Source organism: Acipenser ruthenus, chromosome 22, assembly GCF_902713425.1.
Source record: "Acipenser ruthenus chromosome 22, fAciRut3.2 maternal haplotype, whole genome shotgun sequence".
NCBI classification, from domain to species: Eukaryota; Metazoa; Chordata; class Actinopteri; order Acipenseriformes; family Acipenseridae; genus Acipenser; species Acipenser ruthenus.
This window is the reverse complement of record NC_081210.1, coordinates 6,164,706-6,187,395: the sequence shown is the minus strand read 5'-3', so window position 1 is coordinate 6,187,395 and position 22,690 is coordinate 6,164,706. Positions and strand designations below refer to the sequence as shown.

The window sequence follows — 22,690 nt, the reverse complement described above, 5'->3', positions numbered from 1 at the left end:
CATATTTATTTTTGTTCATTTTTATATTTTATTGCTGGATGTGGCCCGCGGGTCGCAGGTTGAAGAGCCCTGCTCTAGAGCAGTGGTGCATAAACTTTTTATATGACGCCCCCTTTACTTAGCATACACACATATTAAAACGTTAGAACTTAACTTTATATTTTAACAGGTGGGGTTTTTTTCCAGATTTAATGTAAATCGCATATTGTTTCTTAGATTTAACTGCAAAACGTCCAGATTTAGCTAAATACATAAGCATATCACAAATTCACCATTTAAAATCAGTCTATATATCTATTTATTTATTTTTACACTTAGCAAATCAACATTTAGCTAAAATTTCTAACAAATAAATCAATGAAAAAATACATGTAACTTAAATCTTGTTTTATGTTTAAACTTGGCAATTCAACATTTAGCTAACAGATAAATCTGAAAAACATCTATTGTTCAGCAATTAAATCTAAGAAAATAAATCTGAAAACATAAATCTGCGTTTTCACAAAAAAAAAAAAAAATTTGCCAGCTACCGGTTTATCTGAAGATAACAGAGGAGGCTGTCAGTGGTCCAGTGGTTAAAGAAAAGGGCTTGTAACCAGGAGGCCCCCAGTTCAAATCCTGGGTCACTCACTGATTCACTGCGTGACCCTGAGCAAGTCACTTAAACTCCTTGTGCTCCGTCTTTCGGGCGAGACGTTGCAGGGACTCTGCAGCTGATGCATAGTTCACACTCCCTAGTCTCTGTAAGTCTGCGTGGATAAAGAAATGTAACAACAAATAATAAACAAACAACATACTTGTCGCCCCATACATGGAAGCCACCATTTCGGCTCTGTTGACTGCAGTTTCACTGACACTCGCCACTTCAAACATAATTTCTCCGGTTCTACAAATCTTAGAGTGATCGTCAACGGCTCATTTGAAAAGTAAGAACTTTGACTAATTAGCTGTCATTTATGTATTTATTTAAAATGTTCTCTCATTTAAAAATAAATCAATCAATTACAGAACTGCCCCTGTAGTCATAGTCATTACTGACTCTCCGTGCCCCCCACTTTGCACACCACTGCTCTAGAGAGCTGAACAGGAGTCAATCGAAATCTTCAGAAAGCATAAAAAACGAAACGAAAAAAAATCAACAAAAAACAGGGCCAAGCATAATGTCGCTAAAAATTTAAAAACCTTTCCACTACTTCCCTGAATGACTAGAGTACAGTAAAGAGGGTGAAACCAGTGTCCAGTTGTCTTGTAATAGTAACTCATTATAAAAGAGACGATATATCATCTTCACACACAGGCTCCCACAATATTAAATGACAAATGAATGTGGTTCACCCCTGGAGCAAAAGGACCGACACTACACTACAGTAACTGTGGGGAAACTAGTAAGGAGGCAAGTGTGATGTGCTCTTTGATTTGAACCCTGGATTGAAAGACTGCTATCTGGTACTGTATTTAGTGTCCATGGATTAGACAGGACCTGATGGTAGGTTAAGGCCCTATACTAAAGTATTTTAGAAAGAGTCTTTGCAATGAGTCATTCAAATGGAAAACAGACAAAAACAGGAGACAGAAACAGGCAGCAAAGCATGATGAGCTCAATTAGGTTGACTTATTCCCGCAATTTCAGTTGTATGCATTTCTTGTATGCATTTCTATGTTTTTTATACACAAGTACTATTGTTTCTGGTTAACAAATCCCCATTCAGTTTCCATCTCCATAAATAAATTAAAGATGTTTTTTCTTTACAGTGACTTCAAACTCTCCATGGGTTAGAATGAGTCTATTTTTAAACATTAAGTGCCTTTGTTTGGGTAGGAACTGTATCGCACCAGCCTGGTTTGATCCTTTACCTTTCCAAGACAACACCGACCCCAACAGAACAGCCGTTTTCATTACAGCACCTTGGATTCTGAACACCTCAACAGATCTGTAAACAAGCTCAGTAAGTGGTTGGGAGACACAAGGTGCACACAGATATAGAAAATGGTATATAATCCTCAGTTGTGGGATTTGTGAACTGCAGGAGTGACTCCATGTCCAACTTCAACTGTTTTCACTTTCATTCATTTGGCATTATAAATTAACAATGCACAAACACCCCCCCAAAATCAATTACCTGTTGAACTCTGATGAAAAACTACATGGGGGTACTAGATTTGAACTTGATTAATGAAACTGAAATTCAGCATTGCCATTACTGCAAAAAACTAACAGGTCACCTTTGGATGCATGTCCATTTTTTTTTTTTTTTTTAATTTCACGATGAAGGATGGAGGGGGTCTGTCATGAAAATTACAAGATCCCAAAAATGAATTCCCCTCCCCACTAATAGAATTCTTACAGTATATTAGGTTGTGCGAGCCTGTTTTGCAATTTTGTGACCACAGGGGCCTACTGTGGTTTGTTCACATTACAATCTGTAAAAAACTATGACATATACAGAAGCAGTTGTCCTTACCTCAATGAAATGAAATGTATAGAGGAGAGCCTACACCAGGAACATTCATAAAGGACTAGTTATTCCACCAATGAGAAGGGTTCATGGGTTGTTTACATCTATATCAATGGGTGAAAAACTTATACTTGACAGATGAATTGTGACAATTACTTCCCTTAAATCAAGCTCTGCACCTGCTTAAAAGCAAAATGTTCTACAGTATTCTATTGTTCTAGCGGTTCTGAAACTACACGCTTGGATGATTTTAGATAATAAAATTATTCAACTCTTTTCCTATCAGCTATATGCACTGCTTTAAAATGTAGCTACAAGTTCAAAAAAAATAATCCCTGAAACAAAGGTGCTTACAGTAGCTAAACAATAACAGAAACCCCATTTCAGCACTACTTTACCAGAATACTTTACTCTACTTAACCTTTGAGTCCTCTTCGTTCAATACTGTACAATGTATGTCCCTGACAGATTTACTGGGTAGCAATAAAGGGAATTCATTATGACAATGACATGATGAGGTTTGACAGTATGGTTTAATTTGTTACTGTTTTAGTCTGGTTTTGTGTTTCTTTACTTAGTCTTCATTTGATCTAAACAATAAGCATTACATCTGTATGTGATGATCTAGTAAGCTTTATAGCCAGTCAGCTGTAACCATGGTGTTCCCATTCTACAGTAACTTGTTGGGCTCGTATTAAACAATGCACTTACTAGCAGGACTGCTCTCCCCCCGACCCAAGGACAAAAGAAACCTTTCTTCATTTCTCAGCAAAAAGGTTTAGATGGAAAGAGCAATCCAGTGCCTTTTCTGTGGACAGCCAGATGTGGTTCACTTGCATTTTGGGGTCATGTATCCTGCAGTGAAAGCTGAAGGGATGCCATGCTGGGTGCATTCCAAAGCCATGTCTTCACCAAAGGAAAGTCAATGGAAATGGCACCTAATGAATATTCAGAATGCCTGTCACAGAAAGGCTCTGCAGGACACACTTCCATGCAGTGCCTACACGTGCAACAAACTGGAGAAGTGGGAAAGGGTTGATTTTTTTTTTCGTATTACTTTTCAGTTAAAATGTAAATTCTTGCTGAACCGAATGCACCACAGTGCATTTCATATGGTATCAACTTTCTACAACAGATCTTAAACAAGGTAGCCCCAGCTACACAAGTCTAACTTTTCCAGTTTAAAGATAGGAACAGGATGCCACTCTGTTGGCAGCTAAGAATACAGTAGAGACACAATATTCCCAATACCAGCAGATACACTGATTTAGTCAGGATAACTAGGCATTTGGATAATATAGGTAGCTTAGTACCAATATATTAAAATGGCTATTTAACAACATTCTCTATTTTAATAAACACAAAACATGATGAATAAACAGATTGATTATTATGCTCCGTTAAGCCTTTGAAAAAAAAATTCAAGGTGCCATTGCATGCTAAAATATTTCAGTGAGCGATTCTTGAGGAGATGCTGGTCTGACAGGAAATGCATCTTACCCAACATCCTGAGACCTTTATCTGCAGTACTGTAATGTGCAAAATGTGTCAGTCTGCTTGATTAATCAACTGCAACTTCTGACAGCATGATCAGGCTATCTGGTTAAGAAAAGCAACAGAATGTTATTACCTATAATGTGAAAGTATGCAAATGAGCAATTTATTAAGTAGCTTAACATCTGAAGTAGACGGCTTGGATTTACATAAATTAGGCCTAAGTCTTGTCATGAAAAGAGGCTCTTCTTAAATATGTCTTTTAAAGACATGTGATTAATTGGACATTACCACCCCCCACCCCAACAACCGTGGAACATCTCGTATCCTACTTGCATGAAGCTCTTCATTCCACAGTTTAAACATCTTCTCTAGCACTGACAGAAATCCTTCTGTCTTACCTTATTCGCTTCATGCTGCTTTTGTTGCAATGGGACTGTTTACATTTTCAGACACGAGTGAATGAAAAGATCCCAAGCAGACACTGTACAGGTCACACTTAACCACAAAGTGCTAAAATACAAGTGGACAGGGTTTGTAATGGATTAAAACCGAATGCGAACCATATGATGTTATTGTACAGCAACTTACCTGGTTGACTTTTTTTTTGTATTTTTGCAAAAGAACTTCATTATATCAAAAAAATTATTCTATTAAAAAGTATCACATGAAAAAGGTTAAATCAAAGAAATTCCACAGTTTTGAACTTACACAATGCAAAAAGATAGACATTGTACACACACTTCATACCATGCTACAGAATATTAAACCTCTCACATATACATCATGCCTTGGTTGACATTTATTCCAAGACCAATACATGTTTTCACACACACGACAGAACCACTGAAACAGGTACTACAAAACATTTCCAGTAACTTCATAGTTAAAACAGGATTATTCACAGCTAAAATGGGTTATAGCATAGAAGTGCTGTTTACTACTAAATTAGTCCAAATGTCACAAGACTTATCACATGACAAGTCCGTTTTATGCACACAAACCATGTTTGGATTGAATTCTACAGTATGCTAAAACTTTGCTGCTTGATTGATCATTAGCCCTCAATTCTTGAGATAAGCAAAGTCTTCTTAAGAGAAAGGGTAGTTAATAATCAACCACCAGAATAGATAACTGCTTCAATGGTTGAAAAATACAAGCTTCTTGCACAATCTACAATAAGAGTTATTTCAGTACTGTATGATCTTACTGAAGGTTAGACAACACATGGGAAGGTTAACATTCTAGAATTCATTTGCCATGAATGTACAGCATAAACAGAACCCTGGAAATAATGAACACTGCATTACAATAATATTTACAGGCAAAACATCTAACAGTTTGAGTGTGACATTATCCTGCACCGTGAAATAAAATAGGAATATTGAAAGAATATATTTTATATTTTCACTTTAGTAGTTCACAGGCCTACATCAATCTGATTGACAAAACTCCACTGTATACTTAAAGGCTACTCAAGGTACTTGGGGAAACAGCAATGCTATGTCTGTAGGCAGGTTTGTCTTTCACAGGAAAGCGAATTTAATTTAAAACTCTGTGTTAAAGGCTGGAGAAAAGCTGCCCCTCATGAAAGGTATTAACCTGTTATATAATCATTTCATATGCTTTCCTATCAATATAACCTTTCCCACAATACAGCATACAATTATCAAATAGCCAGATCCCATAATCTGTTTTTGATAATAATAATAATAATAATAATAATAATAATAATAATAATAATAATAATAATACCCAAAGAATTAACCCAAAGTCCTAAAATAACCTGGAGCTCCATCTTTGCAGTGTGGGATCTTGGTCACTTCTAGCTGCAGCATCAAAGTACACTGTGCCCCTGTATCCTAAACATTTACAGTGCATTGCATAACTGACCGTTCCCCTGAGGCAACTTCAAAAATCAATAAGTGTCTACAGCAAAACACCCTCCAACCGCAAGTCGAAACAACAAAGAAAGACTAGCCCCTTTCACACTGGCACTCCTACCCGGGTCCTGGCTACCCGGCTCACAATCCCACGTAGTGTGAAACCACGCACCTGGGTCATACCCAGGTTAACCCACGTCCCAACAACCCACCTCCGGATGTGGGTCGACACGCTTTGACCCGGGTTGAGCGAGAATAAATGCTTGACGGCCGTTCGTGAGCCGAAAAAAAAACCAAACAGCCACACCTGCGTGAAGGTTTCACTTCCGCAAGAAACGTTTTTGTTTATTCTGTTCAGCCAAATTTGTGTTGCTTGAGACACACCATGATCCAGATTGCAGCACGGGTGAAGAACCATTTGCTCTAATCAACATTTGGGCCAACGGTTCAATCCAGAGAAGCTTGGATGGAAGCGTCTGTAACAAGCTGCTTCCGGGGGATTTATAAGCATAATGTTTTCTTGCATCTGTCACCCAGGTACCCGCGTACCCGACCCGCATGACACCGGGTCCTGACCCAGGTAGGTTCTGACGCAGGTAGAGCATGCCAGTGTGAAAGGGGCTTTAGATGGAGAAGCATACATTGGTTGACAAACAAAATGTATACCACCACTGGATATAGACATACTGTAATAATTAATTAGGGTATTCCCATGAGGTTCAACATTGCAAAGGAACACTGACTCATCAAGTCAGCACTGTGCAGTATAAAACCAGAACTGCAGGATTTTCCTATTTGTTGATAAAACAGAAGTGAATGTCATAAGCATAAGGATGCCTTTTAGTCTGAAATGCTGATCTTAGATGCTGCTTAAAGCTGCTGTGAATCTCAACAGCACTAAACCGTTTGCATAAAGATCTAAGATGCACTTTGTAAAATGAATGATGTTTGTCAATTTACATCTGATAAACATCAGGGTAGAGTGGGATATCTTAGCAGTACTCTGTTTAAAATGCAGATCACTTATCAGCCTTTATTACCAAATTCAATGTAACATCCTGGGACACATAACTGCATTATTATAAAGGCTTAAAACTAGACCGATTTAGAAATTCTGGAGTGAAGTTTTTACTATATGAACATCCTTCGACAAAACATCAATACATTTGAAATGCCTCTCGTTACAGCCCAATACACCATTTCAGCTATTTTTGTGTACGAATTGGGCAATAAAAGTAGTAAGAACTAGCAATCTCACAAGCTTGAGATCTCTGTAAAGACCATACAGTTGGGACCTGGGGATATTTGTGAAGTGACCTCTGAACCTTGCATCCTATAAAATTAACTGGAGTTTCATTACAAAGCGAGCATGAACAACCTTCACTGCAAAACTCTTCAACAATCACAATACAGGGGGCTCAAGAAGCCAGGCAGTATGGAGGAGCAGTGATTTAGCACCATTTTGCTGCAATTTTCTTATTTTAATCCTTAAGCCTCCTCTAACAAAGCACCATGGGAAACCAGCAGTGTTTCATCCCCTTTTTGTGACTGCACAAGAACTTAAAAAAAATAATAAAAATAAACGTTGCTTATGTATTGTTGCACTCTGCTAACCACGAAATGTATTAATAAATGTGCCAATTAAAACATAGCGCCTGTCCCTATTCCAGAATTATTTTTGATCAGACATTCACAGCCTCAAACACATAAACAGGTGACATTTAAACAGATGTGCCACTGTGGAAGCAGGTAGTCTAAAGTATTTAATGCTTGTTGATTTCTGATGATGAACATTCACTACAGTTTAGCAATACTGCTAAGATTCCTAATGTTTTTTTCTGTCCATCTTTCCACTTCCCACGTAATGTCGAGGCCAGTGGCCGACAGCATCTGCACTTGCAGGCCAGGACTTTGTTCCAACTCTCTACAGTACATGGAACCAATAACTCAATTATAACAATTAAACTTGCATTGACGTTATTTCAGGATTGGAATTGCCTATATGTGATCTAGGCTTGTGGACGACACAGACTGTAGTTTATATCATAAGACAAAAAGGGTCCACAAGCAGCCCTGCCTGTACATACAATCATCCTTCCTGTTATCTACTCTAACTGGTTTTCTATAACAAAAAGTGTTGTTTTCACCATTAAAATGACAGCTCTCACCAAAGATGCAATTCCCCCCCAAAAGGCTACATTTTATCAGTGCAAAATCCATGCTGGAGACAGTGCTACAATGTTGATGCAAATTAATATTAAATATCCCCATCCCTTCACCTAATGCAGGAACACGATAGCAATGATTATGCCAAATGCCCAGTTACCATCAACTGGCCATAAGAGTATTTTAACAAATGTCTTGCCTTGAAAGCTAACACGACATTTGAAAGCCAGACAGAATGTATTAAGCTAACTGGACCTGACGTAGTGAGTGACATCACTGATGAGCAACGATCCATAAACGCTTCCCTGATTCATTTACTGCTGGTGTAAAATGCTTGCTAATAAAATGCACAAATTGAGATTTAACCATCGTTTAGGTTTTACTTCTGTTTTCCTGTTAACGTATAATTTATTTAACAACAACATCATCATCATCATCATCATCATCATCAGCCAACAGTACTTCGCTTTACACACAACTGGATTTCTAGTATTAGTTCACCAATAAATACCGGCACAGTATCTGTCAACAATATACTGCACCACTGAGACAAATTAAACGCGAGTGATCAATAAAACTTGACTGCCAGCGTTTCATTATGGGTTCTCAGTTCAACAAGGCAGCTATCTAGACAATATTAGTAATGTTTCCCTGACAACCACTCAGACTAAACTGATTGTTTGTTAAATACTGAGTCAGTACAATGGCGGTTCGTTAATCGATTTGCTGTTTTGAAATCAAATTGTGGTTCTTTACCTGCACCGTACTCCGGAAGTGGAGCCCCTTCGATTAACAACGCCAAGTGCAGAACAACAACCACCAGCAACACAAAATATCCATGTCGATTTTCCATCCTTAGTCTAGTTCTTCGTCTCTTCTCCGAGTCCTCGACAGAGAACTACCACATATACAGATATTTACAGGATTACAAACGTAGTGTTACAAATATTAAATTAGATCAACAAGGACGAACGCATTCTTGGTGTTTTGCGTCTGCCTTTCGAGTTCTCCCGGTAAATATATATATATTTATACGGCAAGATTCGCTTCACTCTTGTCTCATCGTCCTTCTGATAAAAGAAAGGACCTTTCCTGGGCTAACATTTTTGCTAAGACGTGGATTACAGTCATTGTTAAGCAAAGACCAAACGGTCGACGTGAAAGCTAACATTTAAATCAACTGTGTAACACAATCAAACACCAACATTCCCCGAGAGCGCCATGTTGTTATACGTCATTTCAAAAGGAGGGACTTAATAATCGGTGCTCAAGCGCCTCAGAATGATAGCAGTATGGACGAATGAGATACCTCCACCAGCTAAAACCACCCAATCAGTACTATGGGCGTTATTTTACTGTCCAAGTTCGGGGCTCGGTGACGCTACGGAGTTAGTCACTATCAACCTTGAGGTATGCAGTCGGTGGGTGTGTAACCCAACAGGAAAGGTGAGCTTCGTGAGGAGAGGTATTGCGAGCGTTAAAAACACTTCCATAAACAGGAACCTGTCCGACATTAAGAGGTATACAGAGCCGTCAGTTTAAAAAGCAACACGTCAATTGTGTATTGACACAATGTATCTCAGTTTCTCGATATTTAGAATTCTGGTCCAGCAATTATTATTATTATTATTATTATTATTATTATTATTATTATTATTATTATTATTATTATTATATAATTAGGTACTGTAAGCCATAGTTTTACTTTACCATTGTTCCCTGGGAGTCATTTGGTTACCGGCGGTACTTGAGTTTGACCGACATTTTGAAACGTAGTGCTCAATTGGAAGCTATACCTTCCTTCACCTGTGCCCCGTGATTGCATTCTTGGTGCGTAAATATAGTGCTGATACACTCTATTTTTTTTTATTTAAAAATCTTAAGAATGTGTTCTTTAAATGTTCTGACTTGTATCCAAGATAGGGCTTCCACATGTTTAAACATTCTCCCTTGGGATTCTTCACAAAGAGGGACAGTAGCAGCTCTGTCGTGGCTTGTTTTTTATAAGGTACCTTTCAAACAAATGGGTGAGTTCGATTTGGTTGCATTGGCTAGACAAATGGAAATGTATCCTGTAATACATAAAGGCTGCATCTCCATGTGCCAGTCACTAACTAGAGCCAAGGGCTGATAGTGGGAACTGATTCGCAAGTTCTTCTGTTTCCAAGACTGCACTCATTACTCACGTTCTAGGTCTCAAAAGTGATGACTATGGGCCACTCTGGGGAACAGACTTAACTAGTATAGAATTCCGCCCTCAGCTTCCTATCCTGAATTAATTGGAGACAAATGTAAAATCGGAAGTGTGACTTGCAGACAGATATCCAGACGGACAGCCAGCCAACATCTATTTACTCCCATCTTATATTATCGGTCACCGTCATCACATTTAAACAACATGCATTTTCATCAATCAGTAAAAAAAAGGAAAAATTATTTTCTATTGGACCCTTTGCTTATGAAGAAAGCACCCTAACACAACAATGCTTTCACATGCATTCTCTTAGATCACACTACCTGTCTGCTTGAGAGGTGTCTATATTTGGCACAAACTGTTGTCAAAAAATTACCAAAATTTTCTTCTTTTTTTTTCACTCTTACAATCACAAGGAACGCTAAGAAAAAAAAACAGTTTGGCTTGAGTTCAGTTTATTATTTTTCAACACAACAAATGTAACTGTAAAAAAAAAATAGTGTCTTTTTTCTTCAGATTGTATTTTTTCAATCTTAATCACATTGGAAAGCAAACTATAAAATGTTGATACCATGTGATCATCCAATGATTGTAATCAACTAGCTCCTGTTGATGTGGGTTTGTCTGAAAATTATGCAGTCGAACTGGTTTCACTCATGTTGATTATTTGTTAAACCGGGAATACAAACAGCAAAATCTTAGTCATGCATTAAATACATCTGTAGTTATGATGTCATTGTAAAGTTCCAATGCAACTGAAATATAGATTCAAGTTATTCTGTAAATATATACTATTATACTTTGGTTATTTGATTTCATGTTGAGTGTGTCTCTCCTGCATGGTAATATAAGCACTATTTATATTCCTAAAGGGCTTGAAAATGTAAATATACATTAAAGCGATAGGAGTAAAGGTTTTATAATGTGCTACTGTACTCTGTTTTCTGAAGAGACACAATATTGAGCCTGCTGCCCTGTGATATGAAAAACACTGGCTTTCTTTTTTAAAACTCAACATTAGGGTGTTTTTTTATTTTTCTATTGTCCATCAACAAAGTAATAGAATCATGCATGTACTGTTCTAGAATATTTGCTGCCCCTGTTGTTAATGTTTACAATACATTCTAAGCACACATTTTGGGGCTGATGTGAGGTGAGTTAGGAGTACAGAGAGCAATAGGTGCTGTATGAGATTTGTGGAACATAAAAATCAAACCAAACCAAAAGATATGCCAGAGGAAAGGCAGCAAAGTCATCTTGAGGCACGGAAAAGAAAATAAGTTTTCTGAGGAGTAGCTGAGAGAGCATAAAATTGAGTTATTTGGAAAACCCTCAGCCAACATAAGTTATGCTACCAAAGAGGCCATATGGTCCTCTATAGTGAAGAAAGTCCATGCTGTTGGTGTTACCAGGAGGATAGTCAACCAGATTAGGTTTAGGATGATGTGGAGTGAGATGATAACGCCTTACCACCGCCTCCTCCGGCAGCCCAAGCAAAGTGACCCAGGGTTTGAATATGCAGGGTCTTCTCCGTCTTGCCCTTCTCCTCTGAAGGTTTTCCTGCCTGTCCTCAACAAGAGCCAAGCATTGCAGCATCAGGAAGTGTACCACAGCAGCCACCCTGAGGCCAATGACAGGTCTCTAAAGGTGTGTGGTTTTATACAGCTCTTAATTACTCGCTTCTACAATGGTTTGCAACTTGTAAGAGAAGTGCAAAGTTTTTGGAGGGTCAGCAATTGCCCAAGTGCAAGTCAAAATCCTTACATCACATTATAATGTTTGCACCCACTTAGTATTTCAGATCCCCGCCCAATTCCATTCCTTCATTTGAATACATTTGAAAACCATTTAAATGGATTAATGATGGCAAAGTGCTAATTTGATAGCGGGTGCAGAACGGCAGGAGAAAACCATTCTTTACATCCGCCGCATTTTTAGCGGCCGATAAAGTCCCACTTTATGGCCGCTAAACATGGTTTGCGGGTGCAAAACGCAGATTCTGGCTGCAATGGGGGTCTTTTGCAGCTGCAAATCACTTTGCACGTATCCTTACATCAGCCTCTTAATGTGCATACAATATACTTACAAAGAGAGATGATAAATACCATTCTTCGTGTTACAAAATGTACACATTTGAATTGACAGAAATAGTATGTCAAACGTTGTCTGACCTTGTCATTAAGAAAGATGTTAAAGGCTTCCTCAATGTCAGCTTTTCCCTGAACTAACAAATACTGTCAGCTCCCACTGACTCAAGGAGCTCCAGACAAGGCTATTGTGTTTGTAACAGGCTTGTGCACTTTGTAGCAGGTAATGAAGAAGTCAAAATGTCTCAGGGAACATGCTAACACTACAGGACTATGGGTTTGCCTATTAAATCAACTGGAGAACTGGAGAGTATTTCAATGCAGTCAACCATTACAGGAGGGCTTCCTAACTTAAAACAAAATCATATGAGCACTTTTCTTAGTACATGGCTCAAATGGAAATGTGATAGATTATTTACACATTCTACATAAGATACAAGAATACTGATCTGCTACTGTAAACAGAGCAATAGAAATTAGTGAGTACAACATTCTTTTAACTTCATTAGTGAAAAATACATGTGTGAGAGATTTTTTTCATGCACTTACCAGTACTTGCCTTCTTACCATACTACTTACAGAAAACGTTGTTCTTCAACTAAGAGTCCAATGCAATGCATTGGCCAAGCAGACTCATTTTGACAAAGTCCCGCATAAAAGATTAATTCTCAAACTGAACGCAGTAGGGATTCAAGGAAATGCATGCACATGGATTAGGGTGTGGTTAACATCTAGAAAACAGAAAGTACTGATTAGAGGAGAAACCTCAAAATGGAACGAGGTAACCGGTGGTGTACCACAGGGATCAGTATTAGGTCCTCTGCTATTCCTGATCTACATTAATGATTTAGATTCTGGTATTGTAAGCAAACTTGTTAAATTTGCAGACGACACAAAAATAGGAGGAGTGGCAAACACTGTTGCAGCAGCAAAGGTAATTCAGAATGATCTAGACATCATTCAGAACTGGGCAGACACATGGCAAATGAAATTTAATTTAAAAAAGTGTAAAATATTGCATGCAGGCAATAAAAATGTGCATTATAAATATCATATGGGAGATACTGAAATTGAAGAAGGGAACTATGAAAAAGACCTAGGAGTTTATGTTGACTCAGAAATGTCTTCATCTAGACAATGTGGGGAAGCTATGAAAAAGGCCAAAAGATGCTCGAATATATTGTGAGAAGTGTTGAATTTAAATCAAGGGAAGTAATGTTAAAACTTTACAATGCATTAGTAAGACCTCACCTAGAATATTGTGTTCAGTTCTGGTCACCTCGTTACAAAAAGGATATTGCTGCTCTAGAAAGAGTGCAAAGAAGAACAACCAGAATTATCCCGGGTTTAAAAGGCATGTCGTATGCACACAGGCTAAAAGAATTGAATCTATTCAGTCTTGAACAAAGAAGACTACGCTGCGATCTGATTCAAACGGTCAAAATCCTAAAAGGTATAGACAATGTCAACCCAGGGGACTTCTTTTACCTGAAAAAAGAAACAAGGACCAGGGGTCACAAATGGAGATTAGATAAAGGGGCATTCAGAACAGAAAATAGGAGGCACTTTTTTACACAGAGAATTGTGAGGGTCTGGAACCAACTCCCCAGTAATGTTGTTGAAGCTGAAACCCTGGGATCCTTCAAGAAGCTTCTTGATGAGATTCTGGGATCAATAAGCTACTAACAACCAAACGAGCAAGATGGGCTGAATGGCCTCCTCTCGTTTGTAAACTTTCTTATGTTCTTATGTTCTTATCATCTTAGGTGACACTTGACAGCTTTCTGTGATCTCCATAGCTCTGCAAGAAAATTAATTCACTCTTTTCTAAAATGCTTTCTTTACAATCATCTCTGTTGAGGTCATTTAATATACGCAACGCTTATGGTATAAGTGAGTCTAAGTTTGTAAGTTATTAAGCACTTACAAAACTGCCCTAACATGAAAAGAAATTAAGAATCTACCACATGAATTTACAGTAGTATAATGCTGTGTTGTGTAGAGTGGAGTTTTTGGAGTTTTACAATATGGTTGTGAAAATAGGCTGATGGGTTTATATATATATATATATATATATATATATATATATATATATATATATATATATATAGGGGGGTGCACTTTTATGCAAGAAAATGTGCTTGTAGGTGGAACTCTTATCAAAATAAATGACAAATATGAGGAATCAACCTACAAACCTTCAATGTTTTTTTTGTTTTTTTTTTTAAGTCAGTTTACTACCGAGCTGTTGTATAGAAATGTAAATGCATCTTATGTATGCAAATTAGTGTTGTCCTGTGATGTGTCCTTTAGCTATGCGAAAACACTATGGCCTAGCAGATAATATTTTGGCTAGTCAGTCTATGTACCGTTGTACTTTTGTGTCATGTCTAGGAAACTGCATGTTCCTAGAAAGTCTTTTTTTTCCACCATATGGCGTGCTTGACATATTTTGAAGTCTGAGCAGATTGTACATTTTACCAGTATTAGTTGCTGCTGACTTGGTCATAATGTTGAGTTTCTGGCCATCTAGTGTTCAAAACTGGAAACTGCAAAGCTTGTGTTGTACACTGTATTCAGCAAATGATATTAAGGGTTCTTGTTTGTTTCAATATATTAATAAAGGACATGATTGGATCAAAGACCTGGACTGGAAGAGCAAAATGTGCCTTCCCCTGCATGATAACCATTTGTGACCTAACCACATTGATGACTCCATGGCCTGAAGGTGGGGTTGTTTTTTTTTTTTTTTTTTTCCCAAAATTGCAATACTCAAGATTATTTAAAAAAAAAAGAAAAAAATGTAGCTTACATAAATACATATAAACATTGACATGTGATTTGTTTGCACACGGATCGAATTGTTAAAATCCTATGTATTTTTTTTCTCAAGCTTGCACAGTATTTACAACTGCCACGTATAACAATTAAAATACTTTATAATTATTATTTTATTGCTATACTATTCCATTTTTTTCGGTACTTAAGTTCAACAACGCTGATAACATCAAAGAGTCCTATGAAGGTCCCTTTAAATTATTCAAATTCAATTTGGATTCAGAATAGGTTGATAGTGATGTTTCAACAGCACAATGTGTTTATAACCCGACCCTCCAAATATTCGCTCTGGAAGCTAAATTGGGCATAATCACAATAGAGCCCAGGTTGGCATTAATCCCTAACTTAAGTACTACACTCAATTTATTATTTATCCCTTTTTCATTCGTACCCTGATGCTGGGTTAAGTACACCTGACGCTGAAACCATGAATAAAATCCATCTTCCAGAACGCATCAATGCGACTGATTATTTAGTTACACACGTGACGGCAGTTTTAATTTCACGGCAAGCATTTTTTTCAGTGGGATGCTCAGAAGTTTTTTTTGGCTGTAGTTGACTTTCTTCCTATAAAAATTCACAAAAATTATTTTTTACAGTAGCATATTGGTAATGGTGTCCTTTTTTTCAGAACACTGGGGAACAGTATAAAGTTTCTCAGAGTCTTTATAAGCAATAATGGACACTACTCTCGATTTATTTTCTAAAAATAAATATTTATAAATAAAACAATAGTTATTCATTTCATTATTATCAGTAATAAGTAAAAAAATCTTACCTTATACATTTAGTTCATGAAATGGTATATGCTTATATAAACTCGTTTCTTGATATTTATAAAAGTTGTAAAAACATATATATATATATATATATATATATATATATATATATATATATATATATATATATATATATATATATATATATATATAAACACGAGACCGAATAAATGTTCTGATATAATTATAAGTCAAATACATCAGATTTACAGTGTTTCTCCTTTTTTCTTATTAGCTCTGAACAAGTTCCTGTGATGTTTTGTTTATGTTCGTGTCTCTCCTTGGCTGCTGTAAACTGTCTCCGCCCTTTAGATACCAAATGCCCCTCTCAGTGATGTCATATGAAAAGAATCGCAGTGCTTACAAAGGTACCACGAAATGTTTCTGCCAGGACAACTGCGGAAGTCAGCACACTCCGATCACTTTTTTTTTAAGTAAGAACAACGCCTATTCACTGCCAAACATGATCTACTTTAGATGTGACTGCAGTATAAGATACTGATCTTAAGGTTATGGTTTCAGTGTAGGAGAGGATTATTCATTGTTTTATTAACAATAATATTGTGAGTGCAGTGTCCTGACAGGAACTTTTCGTGGTACCTTTGTAAGCACTGCATGCAGCGATATGTGTTTTAAGCCTCTACTGCAATGTACGATGGCCCTGTAAGTCATCAAAACGAAGTGCTTTTGGTTATAACTGTAAAACCAATCACAACCAAAGCTGTTCAATAAACACATATTCAAGTCATGCAGTGATGACTATGAAACTCCCTTTAATTAAAAACAAAGAAAGTCCCAGGACTGGTTGGCTGAGCCATTGCAACTCAAGCCCTCATAGGCACTGTGTGCCATCTCGAACACCCTGACTGGAACACAACTATAAAATCTAAGCCTAAATCCTATGTATCTTATTAACGTGCAGTTTGTAAAATATAGTTTTTTGTAAATATAGTTTTTTATTTTTATTAAAAAATGTTTTGTTATAGTATAAGGCAGCTCCATCAACAGAAAAAACAGTATATCCAGCCATACTAATTTTCGAATGGTACAGGACTATTGCACAAGACAGTAACCCAATACCATTAGCGATCCCTTCGTCAGCTGGAACGGCTGCACTTGTCATTTAGTGCCAAACTGAAGTAAACCCCCAGTCTTTTACTGCAAAGGATGAGTAAGATGGAGGAAGGCGCCAAATTGGATACTGCCTGAGACGGCAAATTATCCAGCTTTAATAACCAGTCAGTAGGAAGGTATAAGCCAAAGCAGTTTGTATTATGGCATTTTCCTGCATGAAATATGCCCGGTGTGTCACACATAACACACCCGTTCTGAAGGAAAGGTCCACTGCAAAGATCTAAACATGTATAAAGTTTATTAACGCGATGCCTCCGTACTGCCGTTTGTAATGTACGACGTTTTGCTTAGCATGGTGCTAAAGAGTGCATTGGGGATATGGGGCAGCTGCGGGGAAGGACATCTGATCCAGAGTTTGGAATGGAATGCCCTTTAATAGCAAAAACACCAGCAGAGAAGCTGAACACTCACATTCGTTGATACATTTGAAATGTTCCCAAATAAGTTCTGTCTATCTGTGGCTGTGTGTTTGCAAAAGTGCACACAGGTACAGCTTCGGCCATTTTGGGGAGGAAAACTAATTCACAATTTGCTTTTGTGAAAAATCACTCCATGCTAACACCAAGTAAGGAACAATTCAATTCAGCACTTGTTTTATATATATTTAGCAACAGGAGCGCCTGAAGCCAACAGTAAAGCACCTTATGTCAACATTCACTGTACCCACACATGCCATAAAATTTGGCCAAACATGTTTTTGAAGAACTCTTTATAAATCATGTCCAATGTGATGTGAGCACTGAATTTACCTTTTTTTAATTTGTGCTAAATTCCAGTCTACAAATGGCCAGGTGGGATTTTATTGAATTTGATTTTAGCAAATTTTATTATAGTCACATAAGCAAAATATGGGTTTCCATTTTCTGAAAACGGTACCCCAAAAGTATAGGCTCATACCAAGGCCACCTAAATGTCTGTTTACCTATCTTGATCAATGAAGGCATTGCTTGCCTTAAGCCATATATGACTTACAATTGAAACAAGAACACAATTCAGAGTGATTTACTGTTTGTTATTGTGCTTCACTTCAATTGGTTAATCCACCCCCAAACAAAAGCCACTTTCACTGTCAGTGTGCCGAGAGTAATGCTGGTGCCAAACACCTTTTGGAATACAGTCTGGCAGTTACACAAACCTCATGTTAGGCCAGTATAGGCCCCATTACACATACATCACATGAATCTAATATATATATATATATATATATATATATATATATATATATATATATATATATATATTACTGTGATTCCATTCTCAGCATATGGTATACAATATTTATTTACAATATTTTAAAAATATTGTAACTATATATATATATATATATATATATATATATATATATATATATATATATATATATATAGTGTTTCGTTTGAAAATATGAGATGTTTTCCCCGGAGATAAAAATAGTTCAAGTTATTCAGTTAGGCGACGAAATTGGACACCAATGTGCCCTCATGACGACGAAACCTATAATCTGTATATGATCCGCCTAATGAAACGTATATAAGCAAAAAGGGCTTGCAGTTTCGGCACAGCGACTTCCCTGAACACAGCAAGCTTTCCTCCTGTGCAGTCAACACCTCAAAAAACGTAAGCTACAACTAATGTCTTAAGATCAATATTTCAGTGCACTGATCATTCAACGCAGTGCTGCACTTAATATTAAATAATACAAATAGTTAAAACTACTAAGTATCTTACATTCTCGTATTGGCTTTTATGTGCATATTGACGATGCAATAATACAATAAAGTAAGACATTATGATCATATAAGCTTTTGTGCAAAGTTGCCATAAATGTAGCCTATATTTTCACTTTGTGACAAGATGACCCAACTCAAGTGGTTGAAGCACAGGCACCTGCTAATGACATATGTTTCTGTGCATAGCCTACAAAACGTGGTCCGTGAATAACCATTCATCAGCGGTGTGCTGTTCCAAGACCAGCCCTGATCGTCTAGTAGCGGGCCAAGGAATACAAAATTTGAATCATCATTTTACACCTATTCTTTCTACAGCATCACAATGGCCATTACAGACGTGCTCGCCGCTGCTGACATCACCGCTGCTCTGAGCGGCTGCCAGGGTAAACCTCTTACTTTGCTGTACTTTATGGAAGCGTGGGTTAAGGAAATTAATGAACTGCTCTATTAAATTAGTTACATACAGGTCGATGTGCGACAACGTCATATTTCAATGCATGTCATTGTTGACAAACAGTTTAAGGCACCAGTTTGTAAAATTGATCGATTCGTTATTCTTACTAATACTTAGCCTACCGCTGCTTCTTTGAGCTTGTTTGAGATATATATATATATATATATATATATATATATATATATATATATATATATATATATATATATATATATATATATATTATTTTCTGTTTTCAGCTGCTGACTCCTTTAACTACAAGACCTTCTTCGCTGCCGTTGGGCTTCACAAGAAATCCGCGGGTGATATTGCTAAAGTTTTCGGAATCATTGACCAGGATAACAGCGGCTTCATTGAGGAGGAAGAGCTGCAGTAAGTAGATATCTCGCAACCAACATAACAGTAAAAAAAAAACAAAAAACATATATCATATCGAAACAAGCTGAACACATAAATTTATTATTGTATATATATATATATATATATATATATATATATATATATATATATATATATATATATATATATATATATATATTTTTTTTTTTTTTTTTTTCAAAGTAAAATACCCAATCATTTATTGTTTTTCTGATTTGCTTTTTATTTTTTCAGGCTGTTTCTGCAGAACTTCTCAAAAGATGCCAGAGTCCTGACAGCTGCTGAGACCAAGGCCTTCCTTGCCGCTGGTGACTCCGACGGTGACGGCAAAATCGGAGTTGATGGTAAGAGAGAGGAAAGAACCATTAGAACCTCATTTAGCAAACTGTAAAATATTAAGATGTCCATTCTAAAGGGTTGTGACGTCAGAAGATTTCGATAGGGTACCTCTGATATTTTTTGCATCTGTAATGTCAGAATGTGAGCGACTAATTCCTACTAAATGGGGGACGTGTTTCAAAGCCAAAATTGGGCAGCAAGTGTATCCAATTCTGATGTGTGCCAAGAAAATAACACGAGATCTTAATAAAACATTAGGTATATTGTATATAATTGACCTTGACAGCTGATATTTGGAATTATTTCTGCAAAACGTTCATTATCAATATACCATTTTATTTGAAGCACAATAAAGTGCTTTGATGGGGTGCATCATGAGAGGTTGCAGGTCTACAGCATAGCTTGCTAAATGCGGTTGGGGTACAAATGGCTAAATACAATGACTCAAAGATACTGGAATAAATGTTGGTTATCTATTAAAAATTTGCATTCAGATTATTTTTTTATAATGTAAAAAGAAATGTTACACATATTATTATTATTATTGTTGTTGTTGTTGTTGTTGTTGTTGTTTTACTGCAAACAATTGCATTTCAAAAGGATTAAAAACGCTAACACTTTTTGTATTTACAGAGTTCTCCGCCCTGGTCAAGGCATAAATAAATAGCTGAAGACCAAGATCAACGGATTCTCCATTTTCGTCACGTCCCCCACAAACCTCGCAGTCTTAAAGGCACATATTTGTATGTTTTTATAGACCAATGCCATTCCTAAAATCCCTGTATGTTAACTACATTGTTGGAACCATTTCAGATTTCCACCTGTGTGCAGGTGTTTTAGCCCATATTGTTTCATGTCTTAATATGGAAGGTGCTCTGTGATATCGTCCAAACACAATGTTTCAATTGTGGCTGGAAGAGGGAAAAAAATAAATACTTTTGCAAAAAAAAAAAAAAAATCTCTGACTTCTTATTTTTGTTTTAGTATGCACGGCCCAACATATATTATGGCAAAGCCTCAGTTGAGAATCTATCTATCTATCTATCTATCTATCTATCTATCTATCTATCTATCTATCTATCTATCTATCTATCTATCTATCTATCTATTTGAAGTATATCCGGTAAAACTGAGCCACCATGGTTTCATAATATAGAAATTATGTCAAATATAACAGTATTATAATTTGCTTCAATGGAAAAAAAACTTTTGCAGCCGTGTATTTGCCTTGTATTACTGTGCTATCATTATCATTATCATTATCTTTCCATCTTGTGTTAAAAAAAAACAGGTTGGTAATTTTGCTCATAGACGTTGGTCATGTGATTTTTCCTGACGCGCCCACATGGGTTCCAGAATAACAAAGCATGCAGCCATAGCATCTAAAATCAATGAAAAACACATTAGGAAGTTAATCCCGGACTAAACGCAAGCAGATGAGTACAAAACCACAAAAAAATTGCTCACCGCGACCCTGTAAAGGAGTAAGCGGTTAATGATAATGGATGGATGGGTGGATTTTGAATAAATTAATGAATAAAAAAGATTTGAAATAGCAAAATCTTGGAATGAACAGAAGTTGGCATGGAGTCAATATTAGGTGATAAAGACCACAAATTTACTAAAACAGATCAATGTCATAAGGGATATTTTTCCAAATAGGCCTACAGTTCACAGCATTATTTTGATCAAATGAATTGCTACAGGAACTGAATCAGCAATCCAATCCTTCAGGTATATTTAAGTAATGTGTGTTTTTATGGTATGCCTACCTCTTCATAATGTAGGCTTATACTATGAAACTTTTAAATAAATCTCATGCAACAGATCTTACTGTTAATTGTAATCGAATATATTTACATTACATTGTAAAGTATAGGCTATACAATGTATTTAATTAGTTGCATAATATGTATGTTTAATTCTACTTGTTTCTAATAGTTTGTTTTTATCTTTAAGAACACATTGATTAAATGTTAAATGACAAAATAAATAAGACTGTAACATTAAGCGCTAATATTTCCCTTTCGCGTTGAATGCACACTGGTGTCCCTGAAAATAGACTGTGCTGCTCTTAATCAAACACATATATTATTTGTATATGTTTTATTTTTATAGTGTGACAACTATTTAAACTAATTTTGCATTTGTATTGTTATATTTGCAGAAATAGAATTAAATACATGTACACTTTTCATAAATCTAAACCATGCATAAAAACATTAAATATTTGAATATTTAGGCTTCATTGCAGTGGCCCCTATGTACTTTGTCGAGAATATAGGTCATACAGCAGATCATTTACCGTAAGCCTATCATCACAGGGTCATAAAGATTATTTACTGCAAGAAAAATAATACTTGAACTATATATGAACTATATATATGATGAGGTATGCATATATTCCTATGTATAACTAAATAAATTGTAGGCCGACTAAAACTATTTGAATGTATTTTTAACCCTAGAAATAAAGTCATTTAATATGAATCGCTTCTCAAAGATTATTCAACAGTGACATTTAGACTGTTACGTGTTTATTTAGTACAGCATGAATACACGTTCTGACTAAAGCGGGTACAAAGGTCGGGTCAACAAAGCCGGCAAGCCCGGAAATGTTTTGTTCAAAATGCAAATACAGGTCGAGTAGCCTTTTGCTTTTCCGCGGACAGCGCCACCTGGCGTGTAAAGCCAGTTATCGTCTAAATCCACAGTATGAATTCATACACTGACCTTCTGTAACAATTATAATAATTGCATATTAAGAAATAAATAATAC

The 22,690-nt window shown here is 36.5% G+C and overlaps 2 protein-coding genes across 3 annotated transcripts in view; one reads left to right on the top strand and one right to left on the bottom strand.

Annotated features, from left to right (window-relative positions):
- LOC117431479 (serine/threonine-protein kinase LMTK2-like) overlaps positions 1–9,244 on the bottom strand; it is a 43,311-nt gene extending 34,067 nt beyond the window's left edge. For both annotated transcript variants that reach the window (XM_058995902.1, XM_058995903.1), the window contains exon 1: positions 8,756–9,244. In XM_058995902.1, coding sequence (XP_058851885.1) covers positions 8,756–8,852 — 97 coding nt within the window. In that variant the 5' untranslated portion in view covers positions 8,853–9,244. The remainder of the gene's footprint in view (positions 1–8,755) is intronic.
- A 9,257-nt stretch (positions 9,245–18,501) lies between these two features.
- Positions 18,502–20,860, top strand: LOC117431613 (parvalbumin, thymic-like). Its single transcript, XM_034052728.2, has 5 exons — positions 18,502–18,627; positions 19,056–19,123; positions 19,434–19,566; positions 19,807–19,916; positions 20,545–20,860. The coding sequence occupies exons 2-5, from the start codon at positions 19,063–19,065 to the stop codon at positions 20,568–20,570; spliced, it is 330 nt and encodes a 109-aa protein (XP_033908619.1). The 5' UTR covers positions 18,502–18,627; positions 19,056–19,062; the 3' UTR covers positions 20,571–20,860.
- The last annotated feature ends 1,830 nt before the right edge of the window (positions 20,861–22,690 follow it).

What these genes read in the sequence shown, in the direction of transcription:
- LOC117431613 (XM_034052728.2), top strand. Translation starts at nt 19,063, where the DNA reads ATGGCCATTACAGACGTGCTCGCCGCTGCTGACATCACCGCTGCTCTG. An exon ending in TGCTCTGAGCGGCTGCCAGG is followed by an intron (nt 19,124 to 19,433) that starts GTAAACCTCTTA and finishes TTCTGTTTTCAG; the next exon opens with CTGCTGACTCCTTTAACTAC. An exon ending in CGGCAAAATCGGAGTTGATG is followed by an intron (nt 19,917 to 20,544) that starts GTAAGAGAGAGG and finishes TTGTATTTACAG; the next exon opens with AGTTCTCCGCCCTGGTCAAG.